The 12,697-nt window shown below is 37.2% G+C and overlaps 1 protein-coding gene across 4 annotated transcripts in view; it reads right to left on the bottom strand.

Moving 5' to 3' along the window:
- LOC119777306 (protocadherin-1-like) overlaps window positions 1-12,697 on the bottom strand; it is a 220,905-nt gene that overhangs the window by 99,595 nt on the left and 108,613 nt on the right. For 3 of the 4 annotated variants that reach the window (XM_038276130.1, XM_038276132.1, XM_038276131.1), the window contains exon 4: window positions 7,999-8,218. In XM_038276130.1, the coding sequence (XP_038132058.1) occupies window positions 7,999-8,218 (220 nt within the window). Of the gene's footprint in view, window positions 1-7,988; window positions 8,219-12,697 lie in introns of all 4 variants that reach the window. The other variant, XM_038276133.1, reaches the window with a different exon arrangement.

Genomic DNA, 12,697 nt, shown 5'->3' with positions numbered 1-12,697 from the left:
TGTATGTAATGTATGAATATAATATACAAGTTTCACTTTTTAAATGGAATTACTGAAATCAATCTACTTTTTCATGATATTCTAATTTTATGACCAGCACCTGTACTCCATGAGAACAGAAAAACTTATGATGTTTAAGTGGCAAGAACAAGAACATTTTATTTTCCCTGAAAGTAATTATAATTTAGCAAGAACAGTTGCTGAAGTTGTGGAATCTTTTTCCCGTTAGAGAGGAAAAAGAAGTTCTGCCCAGCCAAGGTGTAAAGAACAGGCAGTGAGACTGCGAGAATAAAATTTTCATCATTTTGTTCTTGGAGGGAGCACCACAAAAAAGCTACTCTTATATTATGTAGTGGCCTTTATTTCCATTTAAAACATCTTTGAACTTCCGTATTTAATCCTATAGTAAACAACCAGTCATATGTTTGGACAAACCTTCTAATTTAATGGGTTCTTTGTTGTTAGAAGGCCAAGAGAATGCACAGCAGTGATCAAAGCTAGGGTTTATTTTGGACAATATAAAGTAAAATTTGACATTTAACATTTTTAACTCTTTAACATTTTTTTCTCAGAATTCCTTATATTTCTCTTCATAGATCTGATGTTTACAGTTTGTATTTACAATATAGAAGTGTGTGAAGAAAAGCAAAAGGTGCATTCTGTGCTATGATAGTTGCTATAAGTTATTAGTTACATTATATGCAATGAAAGCCCAAATTATTTGTAAATTTAGTTCCGTCTCTATGTCCACTCTAAAGCTTTGAGCCTGCATGGTCCTGCAGATTTTCAAGGCCTCCAAATAATGGTTCTTCTTTAGACTTAATTTATTAGTTTTATCAAAACCTAAACAGTTCTCTATTAACATTTAGATGTTGGTCTAAATTTTGAGCCTGAAAAACCAAAGTTTGCCGTGCCGGATAAAACTACAAGCTCTTTGCTCTTTAGGCTTATAGTCTAACCAATATAAACATGTTCTGCTACAACCAATTTAATTGGACTTTAATCTACCTTTAACAATTACTAGATGTTCTCAAACATCGCCTCATTAGTAAATGCACTTGGAGAAAATGTGTTAAAATTCAACATGTATTTTTTCTTAAGAAATTGGTGCATGGATATGGAATTGAAAAATACATGATCTGTTGGAAGTATTCATGAGGGCTCTGCATTATGTAAGGTTTAAAGATCAAGCCACACAAAAAAAATACTTCTGCCAAAGTCCTAGACTGAAAACTATCTGACATGTTCCCATTGTCCACATTGTTCCCTAACTTTTTGTCATCAGGAGATCGAATGGTTTTACATTTAAAGCAATCCCTCCCTGTCAACAATCCCTCCCTCCTTGTCTAACTTGCAACACGTGTCAACAGAAGAGAAGCTGGAGCGGCTGACGTCACCCTGCAGGCTGCTCTCATGGCTTTATCAGGAAACCAAACTGGGGGCTGATTAAGAGCTAAGATAGAAAACCTTACTGATGTTCTGTGTCTCTCATTTGAGTGTGCTCGGCTGAGTTTGCAGCGGTTTCCACAGCTCTCAGTCTGATGCAATCAGCAGATAAAAAGCCTACATGTGTGTGTGCAAGTGAATGTAACTGCACACACATTTCATAAGGCGGCTTGTTATAGAGCAGCTTCTCCTCCCTTTTCGGATCCTTCAATTCTGAATCTATCCACATTCTTTTTTATCTTTTCCTCCAATTTCTGAGGAAAAAAAAAAGACACACATGCAATCAAATCCCACACACCTCCCCATTTTTTCCTCCCTCGCATTTTGTTTTTTCTCCTTTTCCCATCTGTCTATCCCTGACAGGAAGTGGGTGCATTAGCAGAGCAAAACTGGCTGATGGAATTAACTTCCATTATCTGACCATTTGCAGAATGGAGAGTAGGATAAATAAGGGATGCAATAGGAGGTCTGGAGCGATAGTGATCTATCACCTCTGCAGAACAAACCACTAAATGTATTTTTTCCTGTTTGAGCTGAGTTTTTTGGTGTCACTGCGGCCGATTTGGTCAGACACTAAAATCTTCTGCATCTGCTCCTGTTCTATTCCTTGAAGTCTCGAATCCTTTTTGAGACAACAAATCTCATTTAAAGACCTAAACCTGTCGGTCGGTACTTTACAACACTGGCTGTTGCTGTCAGCTCTGAGCCGTACGGTTCTTGCTGAAGATGTAAAACTTTCAAAGAAAAAAAGGAAGGCTCAGTGATTTTTTTTTGAAACAGCTGAACACTGTGGTTTTTAATCAGGCTTAAGGGCTGCGGATTGATTCTGGAGAGAATAAAAAAAAAGGATTACTACAAATGTGAATGTGGAACAGGGTCAAAATTAGTACGATTATCATTTTAACATTTTTAAAAGGTAATACAATGCAATGTGACAAGCATACAAGGATAAACATTTTATTTAGAGGAACATTTTCACATTATTAGTCTCTATCAGGCTTAAGGAGAAAGAACATTTACATAACAGTTTCTGCTTCTAATTTATTCCACTGTTACATTAAGAGATGCAAAATATTTGCATCTATCTATCCATCCATTCTTTAGACATGCAAACTGCCCATCCACTACTTATCCCAACTCTTGTAAGCTTTGTCGTTTAAATTCTGGTCTGAATATGGGGGAAAGAATGGCCAAGATCCAAAGTGATGGATTAAAGATGCTGCTTATGTATTGATCAACTCCTTTTTGGTGTCATACACTTTTATGTCCCATTGGTTCAGTATAAACTTGTGTATCCATGTTTTCCTTCATTAGCCTATTTCTCTCAGACCTTTATCCTTAAGCCATCATCTGATCACATTTAATCAAAATTTACCCTTTTCAACCTGGTTGTCTTGTCTTTGCTGTGTACCTGCTGTCCAAATTAGCATCACAAGATTAACAAAGCTAGTAACAGACAATTGGCAGGTATTTTTTTAGACTGAATTGCGCCAAAAGGTCTGATTTTAAAGGATGACTTTATACCAGGCTGCACAGCGGACCAGTGGTTCTTGGTTCGATCCCCGGCCCAGGTTCTTTCTACATGGAGTTTGCATGTTCTCCCTATGCTTGAGTGGGTTCTCTCTGGGTACTCCAGCTTCCCACAGTCCAAAAACATGACTGTAATGTTAATTGGGCTCTCTAAATTCTCCTTAGGCGTTAGTGTGCGTGTGAATAGATATTTTTCCTGTTTGTCCTGCAATGGACTGGCGACCTGTCCAGGGTGTACCTCGCCTCTCGCCCGTAGACAGCTACAGATAGAAACCAGCACCCCTCGCGACCCCAGCCGGGATAAGCATGACAGAAAGTGGATGTATGGATGGATTTTATACCAACCTGTGTAGCCTCTTACTGTCATCCAACTCAAGCATGTCAGTATTGCAACCTGGCAAGCTGAACACTTACACTTCAAAAAATGTTTCTGCACATACTTTATAAAAAGAAATGAAAACCTTATCATGTATTATAATACTTATAAAGTATTATCATGTATTATGATGTTCCTTGATTTTTTCAGCCAGCGAGGGACGGGGTAAAACATATAACATATCACATATGACATAGTCCACCTGTGTGTTATGCCTATAAACACGACCTGGGGAGTTAGAATCGATCTGCTCCAGAGAAAGTCCAAGTGACCGTGATGGGCAAACATCCAGGAATCCATAGACCCTATTTAATGCACAGAGATGAGTTTTAGGCTTGGATATTCCAGTGGAACGCTTGTGACACTGCTTGTGCGTCAGAATTAAGGGTGTATAAGTAACAATGAATAAAAAGGTTCCTACTCGGAACTTTTGTACTGTACATTTAAAAAAATGCTATTAAGAAAAGGTTAAGACTGTGTTTGGAAAGCATTGAAGAGTGTATAACTAGACAGTACAAGATATGCATAGAAGAGCAAGGCCTTGTAAATGGAGAGAATTCTCCATTTGAAAGGTCATGTGACGATTTAGAGCCAAGTTACCTGTTTTAGGTGTGAGTTTCAGAACATATGATGAAAAAGCGAAAAGGTTAAGATAGCACTTAGAATAACTGTTGGACAGAATAAGATTTTCCAAGACTTCTGTGCTGAGCAGGAGGACATTTAGGATAGTAGCAGTTGCTAGGGTGGAGAGGAATCATCTGATGGCATTCTGATGACACTCAATTGGGTATCAGATTCGCTCTTCCAAGGTTATAAGGAACTCTAAAGTTGTGCAACAAACTTGCCAGTTGAACTCTGTTTCCTTGGCACATCAAACATCCGTGTAAAATTACATGGCTAAATGGTTAAAACCTCATTCCGCAACTTTGTGGTTTTTAATAGATTATTCCAACAAACACCCAGTAAGGATCTTAATAATCCTAGCTCCAATAATGAGCCACACTTCTGCGGAGAGCCTCTTTACTTTCTTCAGATTGGACATTCTTTGCTGCACTGAACTGCATACACTGAAGTAAAGCACTGATTTGAATCAATGTTTTTTTTTTTCTTTCTTTTTTTGTTGCCTATTCTGGATAACTGAGGATCCTCATCAGCATATTGGGATGTGGTCAATCAGTAATCAGTCACAAAAACGGATATTTACTAAAGTCTGCAACTGACGAGAACTTGGAGCCACAACAAACCTGACATCCAGAAAATATACATATAAATTAAGGCTGCATAAACCCAACTATCCTGTAGCTATTTTATCGGAGTTTTAAATTCCTTGGAACAAACTGTTTTTACTTTAGATTCTAGAAAACCAAAGATGTTCTTAGGGTTTACGGGCTGTGATTCACCTGATACAAGACTATTAGAATGTAAATATAATCAGTATTATTATCAGAAATTATTCTTGTTCATTAAATTTACATAATGATTGATTGCAAGCTAAATAAAGTGTAGTCAATATACGCATTAAGTTGCAACAAAGAGAAATAGGAATATGGGAAATAGTCTGCAAATGGCATCATGAGGAAGTTGGAGTGATAGTGAGTAAAGTGTATCAGTGGCACTGCGTTAATCCTCGGAATACAGGCTGTAATCTGTTGACCTCTCTGCTCGTAAACTAGACACACACTTCCTTTGGAAGAAAAAAACACCTCAAGCCGAAACATGTTAAACCATCAAAGCGCAAGACAGAAACAACATCATCCACTCCAAAGCTGACCTTAATCCACTGCTTATGAGGAGCCAGCCTCTTCTTCTGCTCCCATAACTGTCCCCCTCCAACCCCACCCCATACACACACAAACAAATGGAGGGTGGCGTTAGCCTGTGGGTGTGCAAGCAGCTGTGAATAATTGTGTTTACAGATGGTATATGTGCGACCTGTGGGTTCAGAGACACTTCTCACCCCCTCGAAAAAAGACAGGAGACAGCTGTGACATTTAAAGTGAATGGCTCTCCTCCTCTCCCTCCTTCCCTCACCCTCTAACCCACCTTCTTTTATTCCTCCGCCCGCTTCAACTTGTTCACCTCACTTAGTTTAATTGGCATAAGTGTTAACGAGGCATTATGAGCCAAAGCAGAACAATAAATAGTGACATAAGTAAGAAAAGATGGGCGAATTGCTACTTAGAAGTTTAATTTGGCTTCATGATGTAGGTAAATTAGCTGCTTTATTTATACTTCAGGGAATCTTGTTGCTGGCACTAAAAGCCACCTGTTAGTGGGCATAATTATCAAAATGTAAAGTTATGCTGCAGAACATACAAGTAGCTCTTCTTGCCTTGTTCTGATTCATCCACCTGCATTACGCTGGTTATTCAGATTCAATTCATGCACAAGATCTTACGTGCTTTAAGGATTTAAATGAGACTCATCCAATATGCAGCAGAGATGAATGGCTCTGGATTGATCAATCATTAGCATCTCTGAAAGGTTTTATATTTGTGCAGCAGTTGCTGGAAAATGTTGTCAAAAAGATTTGACACAAAAACTGAACAGAGTGAATTTTTAAGCACACAGTTCATTTGTTTTTAACTGATCTCGATTGATTTGCTGCCGATTTCGAGCAATCATGTTTCATTGCAACCTTACATGCTGCATGGTTGGCTCATAAGTATAAGATAAAGGAATTCTGATTCAAGGCATGCAGTGAAGCAATGTTATTTCCCATTAGCTGATATGCAAAAGAGTAAGAAAACAGAATGCTCCGGTGAAACATAAATTATATACCAGTCAATCAGTGAAGCTCTACTGTAAATCATTTTGAAGCAGAAAAGAGTCATGCAAAGTGCTTTACACTGCTAAATGAAACGAGAAAGAAAATCTTAGGATGCATCAAAATGCTATTGCCTATTTGAAACCATCTTCAAATCTTTCTTTAAATATCTTTATGAAGATGGAGTCATATTTCTTTCTTTCTGATGATTTGGTAAAATCATTTATTCCTAAAAACACATCGATGAAATGTATATGTGTTGACAATTTACCAGAATTTGATATTAGGCTCAATATACTATGTCATTGCCTTTTCACCTCAGCTTCCTAGCGCTTCTGCAATTCAGATTTTCAGCAAACCTTCCCTAATTCTGTAAAGATTTTATTCTGAGGGAGTTGGACTTTAATATTTAAAAGTGAAATTCTCAAAGTATAATTTTATTCTTTTGATTCTTCTGATGTTTCTGTTATTCATCCTTTCAGTCAGTATTAAGATTAATCGTCAAGATGGATTGACCAGACATTTCACTACTGTTGCTTCTTTGGACCAGATTTGACTGATACTGACCGCTGCAGACTGGGAACACTCCAGAAGAGCTGCATTTTTAATGTTGTTTAACGTGGACAAATTCTAAACTAGGAATGTTGGGATGTCTCAGTACCTTTTTGAATACATATATATATATATATATATATATATATATATATATATATTGGAGTAGAATAAAAGGGAATTTAGTAGGAAAGAAATGGGTCCAAACTTACATGGTGTACTTAATAGGGTGGGTGGTGAGTGTACTTTAAAAAGAAAATTTATAAGGCAAATTGGGCCAAACCAAAAAAGTTGCAATTTCTAGGACCACAATGACAAAAAAGAAGCTAAGTATAAGGTTAGCACCATCGTCAAAGGAAAAAGACTGCTATTATAAATTTTCATTGGATAACATAACATTTGGAATCACATACTCAATGGATGGGATACTATGTTCCTTAAAATAATCAGATTTCATAGTGCTATACTAGGAGACACTCACAAGGGGCAGCATTTCTGCTGTATGGACCTCTTGTGATAAATATGTGACGTAAAAAACAAGTAGAATTTGGTGAAATCAGGTGGAAAAGCCTTGTTATCTAATTCATTTTGCATCTTAACATTATAATCAAAATGTAAGCTAACAAAAGTTGCTGAAAATAAAGCAATTTGTTAAGAAAAAGTAAGGAAAACCAATTGTTATCACGTGTATAATGAGTTCTTTTTTCTCAAATGTGTTTTTTTTTCCCGTTTTCTGATTTAAAAGCCTAAAAACTTATTTGTACTGTACCTGCTCACATGCAGCATCATAGAACTTTTAAATGTATCAGTAAACTGTATAAGATTGATACCTTCTCAGTCTGTTAGCTGCATAAACACATTCCCACTTGTGTTCCCAGGTAGGATGATGACAGGCCGAGGAAGTGCTTACCCATAAAATGCAGGAGCCATAAGGGTTGTTTTAGCATGTTTCACGTTAGCCACCCTCTATGGCTCTGTAAGTGGAACTGATGGAGGGTTGAACTAAGTATGATTTACATAATTGGGATGTTAATTAGTTAAGCCGTGGGAGCTGATTATGTTGCATATTGATTGTGTCATGCTGCTGTGAGGTCGCACACCTCTTTACCGAAGGTATACAGTGTGCAGCAAAGGGAATTGTGGGAATTTGATTACATGTACAGTGTTAGTTTCCTGCTGACAAGGTGAGTGTGTGATAAAAAGCATGTAAACGCATGCTAATGCCTTTCTAAACCCTTTGATGTGTGTCTGCTCCCCTCATGGCTAATAGATGGATAAAAGAGGTAAGAAGAGGCAAAGACGGAGGGGAAAATCCACCTGGTCTTACCGTTCTCCGGGTGTTCCATCTCACCGATGCTGCCATCAGGAGTGGTCCTCTCGTAGTGGTCTTCTGGCAGAGCAAGTGGTCCAATCCGAGGGCCAGATGATGACTTGGAGCTTGGGGTCTCTGACTCCTCCAGGCCGCTGTCGTAGTAGCTGTGCTGAGATACATCCTGCAGATCCTGGGCCTGATTGGAGGTGGAGAAGGTGACTCGGCGGTGGGGCAGCTAAAATAAGCAGAAAAAGGAAAAAAAAAAAACAAAGAGGCATCAGTGCATTGTGAAATATCTGTTGTGTTCTGTTTCTTTTTTTAATCATGGCATGCTCTTGTATCTAACAGACTGATTCAGGTTGGGTTTGGTTCTGCAGCTCAGAGCAGTCACATTTCATCATGATGCATCCATCTCAAGCTAAGTAGGGGTTACTAATGGACAGCTGAGTAATTGATTGTTTTATTCCATCTCAGCGTTTTGATTTACAAACCAGTCTACTAGAAGCATTGACCTCTGCAACAGATGCTCAGCAACCAGTAAAACTGGACAACTGATAGACTTTTAAACAACTCAAACTATAATTTGCTTCATCCAGACACACAATAATGGTAAGTTAGCTACATAATATTATTTGAAGTCCTTAAGTGGTTGCTTTTAATCATGTAAACAACTTTAGGGATCTGTTTGTACAAGCATTTATAATAATGTTCTATTTGAAATATCTGTAACTGCAGTTTATTGAAAGTTTTTTTTTGCCAAAAAATTTACTTGTGAATAATTTGGCTTTGGGCTAATTAAAATCCCCTGGTAAATGTGCGTGTATGACTTTTTCCACACGAACTCAAAGTACAGTAAATGGGTCTTTTTTTATGATTGCAAAAGTGCAATCGTAAAAATGATCTCTTGGGTTTACAGAGAACTGTCCAAGGGAGAGAACATATCGAGAGAGCGGGAGGGTGTGGATAAACGGCTCTTAGATGTAAAAGGTCAGAGGAGAAAGGTCTGAAGGCAAGAGCAATTGCTTGTTACAACTACAGTACGCAGAATACCATCTCTAAATGCATGACTTAAATCCTCACAGGCTGGTGTCTTGAATTTGGTTTTTCCTCCACTGTATCTCATGATTTCCACCAGGCATCTACCAAAACATCTTTAGGAAGGATTGGAAAGGTTTACTATTGTTTTGAATGTGCACAAGACAGATTTACAGACATTGCATGATTTTGTCATCTTAGGAAAGAACAAAGTCTAAATATAATGTGACATTTTACAGTGAACTATGATGCCGAAACATTTTTACAGTATAGAATCTACTTGCACAAAATTCCTTAGAATATTATTGGATATCTTTTGTGGTCTTAAATGAAATACAAGAAGAACCTGTAATGTATCATTGGGTGATTGTCACCTTGGAGATATATATATATATATATATATATATATATATATATATATATATATATGTGTGTGTGTATAGTCTAGGTCTGCATGTTGAAAGAACAAAGTATTGTCCCAACTTGTTGTTCTTGCTGTGACAGAAAATTGTAATCTCTAGTCTTTGTTGCTGGGTTTACCACCAAATGCAGGACATTCATGTTATTCATGTTGTTATTGTTTAAGAAATTTCTTAACCTAAAATGTCAAAATGTCATTTTTTGAAAACTGTAAAGTCGTTGCAGCATGCAATCTTCCTAAAGCCAGCCACTGATTTGAAACAAGATAAACTGGCACTGGTGAGTGAGGTGCTGGTAGGCTGTAAAAGAATCCCATCTTCTTTTTTCAAAATCAACCACCCAGTGGAGCAGCTACTGGCTCGGCAAAAGACAACAAGTTTGGAAGCTGCTCACTGATAAGTCAGCCAATGCTCACATCCTTAAGCCAGTTTCATCTGTTTACCAAAAAGGCCAAATAAAGCTTGACCATTAAGGGTGGTTTTACTATTTTTTAAAGATGTAAAGCAAGTACTTGTAGCTATATGCTACAGCTAATCTAGTGCAGTGACAGATAGAGAAGTCAATAATCTTCCTAATGCCCCATCTACCTATAGACTACTTTAGTTGTCGAAGATATCTGAAGATTAAAGTGTTCAATGAGTCACTCACTCAAATGTTCACAACATTTTAACAGTTGGGTTAAGCATTTGACTGTTTAGTCCCTACTGTTCCTAGCTATGCTAAATGGCATGGATGAAAATCACCTGCATACACAGGCATATAGCCATATGAATTGTGTTGAACATTTTTTTAAATATTATGGAATATACTATTTGGCACCCATTAGAAGTATGTCCACATATACAAATATGGACTACATTTCAATCTATTTTGTTTTGTTTTATAAAATATTCAGTTGTTTTGTACCGGTTCAGTACCTGGTTTGATCCCCACAGCCTAAATTATGGGTTCCTGAGCAAAACCCATAACCCTATACTGCTACGCCACACAATGGCAACCCACTGCTCCCCAAGGGGATGGGTAAAATGCAAATAATTCATTTAGGTATTTTGTACTTGTGACAGAGTAATGAAAATAGTTGAATTCTATTCTATTCATATTTATTAGATGAAGTTATTTAAATTTGTTCCTTTTGGCCATCCGAACATCTCCGTGGTCACTTGAAAAAACTCTGAAAATCGACTTGTCTGAAGTACGTGTCTGAAGAACCATCAGAGGGTTCTAACCATAAAATCTGGAAACCCTCCTATACACGACCAGCACTGGCTCTCTATTGTACAGCTATACAACCAAAACAGTCATTATGTTCTTGCAGCAATGGTTTAGCAGTTCTTTCAGCTTGTTCTTATGCTTTGTTGAAAATGCTTGACTTGCATTCTGTCCCAGAAAAGTAAAGTGGTTGTGCTGCTCTGGGAGAAGCATATAAATTCTTCCCAGGAGGTCTGTATTTTAGTTCTAGTGAAATATGAGATGTCTTGGCCAGCGAGAACTATGCACCCACAGCCTTGAGTCAAATCATTTGTTCCTTAGTTCTTGCTGAGCATTTATCTGCCTTTAGACTGATACTTTTAATTGTCTTTTGTGTTTTTTCTTTTTAATGTATCAATCTTTTATAGTTCTGTTTCTGTACTATTTAACACATCTCTAATGCAATGTAAAGGATAATTCTTAGGTAGGAAAGTTTGATATTCGAAAATCCACAAATGCAACTTTTATAGAAGCAAGGTAATACCGGTAGTAGTGTTAGCATGTCAACATTGGCATCTCTTTTTTTTTGTCTGGGCCACAGAATGCAAAAAAAAAAAAAAAAAAAAAAAAAAAAGATATATAATAATAATAATAATAATAATAATAATAATAATAATAATAATAATAATAAAACTTTATTGATCTCATGTTGGATAAATTTACCTCAGCATTTAACCCATCCCCTTGGGGAGCAGTGGGCTGCCATTGTGTGACACCCAAGGAGCATCTGGGGGTTAATGGTCCTGCTCAAGAACCCAGAGTTGAGACAGTGGGGATCTTGCAACCTTCTCAGAGCACAAGTGCACTGCTCTAAAGCACTAGGCCAACACTACCCTGTATGCGTGGTAGATTTTATTTGTTATTTTACAAATAAAATCTGTAAAGCTATTTTATCAATTTAAAGATCCAGGCTATGGACCAAATGTGTCTACTTTAAAGTAGTCAGTCAGGTTATTCTGTCAGTTTTTAACACCCAAACACCAGACATTATTAAGATCCTGGTTTTTAGGCTAAACCTGGTCGGTATGTCATAGGCTTGATTTTGTCCAGAAATAGTCATTGAAAATTAGGCTGTGTTTGGACGGTCACACTTTAGTCCAATAACAGACGTTGTTAAAAACATTAAAAACCCAGTTTTCAATGTATATATATATATATATTTCAACAACAAAATATTGTTATATGCAGACCAGTGCAAACAGATATTCTAAATACAGGTGGCCCCATAGTGGGTTTAAAGCATCAACCAAAAAAATATCCCCTCTTGTTCATAAGATTGCACCAAATCTTTCTTGTTCAGTCCAACACAGATTAAACAAAATGATACACATTAGAAGTAGCGACATGCTTTGTAACTTTAAATACATCTAATTTAAGCCTGATTTTAAAGTAATCCACAATGTTTTTTTGTTCACAAAGTGTCTTTTAAGGGTTAAACGCACAATTTCTTTCACTTGTGTGTCTTTCTGTGGGTGGAAGTTAACTGTTTGACTTGTGTGTCTGATGATTTTTTAAATTAAAATACAATTAGCCTCCCTCTACCACAGCAGGGATGCTCGACACCACTCACGCATGTACACGCACACATTGTGCAAAGACAAAGAGGGCTGCCAAGCAAAGTGTCCTAATTCAAAGTCACACAATGCACGGTCAAATCTTTCAGAAGCCCAAAAACACACACACACACACATACTGTAGGACAGATCCGGACTACTGAAAAGCCACTTCACTCGATCGATCTCTATGGCAACTGGACAGTGTCAGTACCAGTGAAACAACACAGATGCTTTCATAGCATGAAAATATATAACTTTTTTGCTTTATCATTAGTTTTTTTTTTTAATTATTATTATTCAAGCTGCATCTCAGTAAACCAGTGTTAATAGGAAATTCTTTATTTTTTGACTAAGAAATTGTAATGTCTAGGAAACTCAGGGGCTCCTAAGGCTTTATCACCAGCATTTCAGTGTAGACATTTCTGCTGGACCTGGAAGGATTTATAAATACCTGT

This window comes from Cyprinodon tularosa, unplaced genomic scaffold, assembly GCF_016077235.1.
Source record: "Cyprinodon tularosa strain WSP-4 unplaced genomic scaffold, ASM1607723v1 ctg122, whole genome shotgun sequence".
In the NCBI taxonomy this organism is placed as follows: Eukaryota; Metazoa; Chordata; class Actinopteri; order Cyprinodontiformes; family Cyprinodontidae; genus Cyprinodon; species Cyprinodon tularosa.
This window is presented reverse-complemented; position numbering and strand designations above follow the sequence as displayed.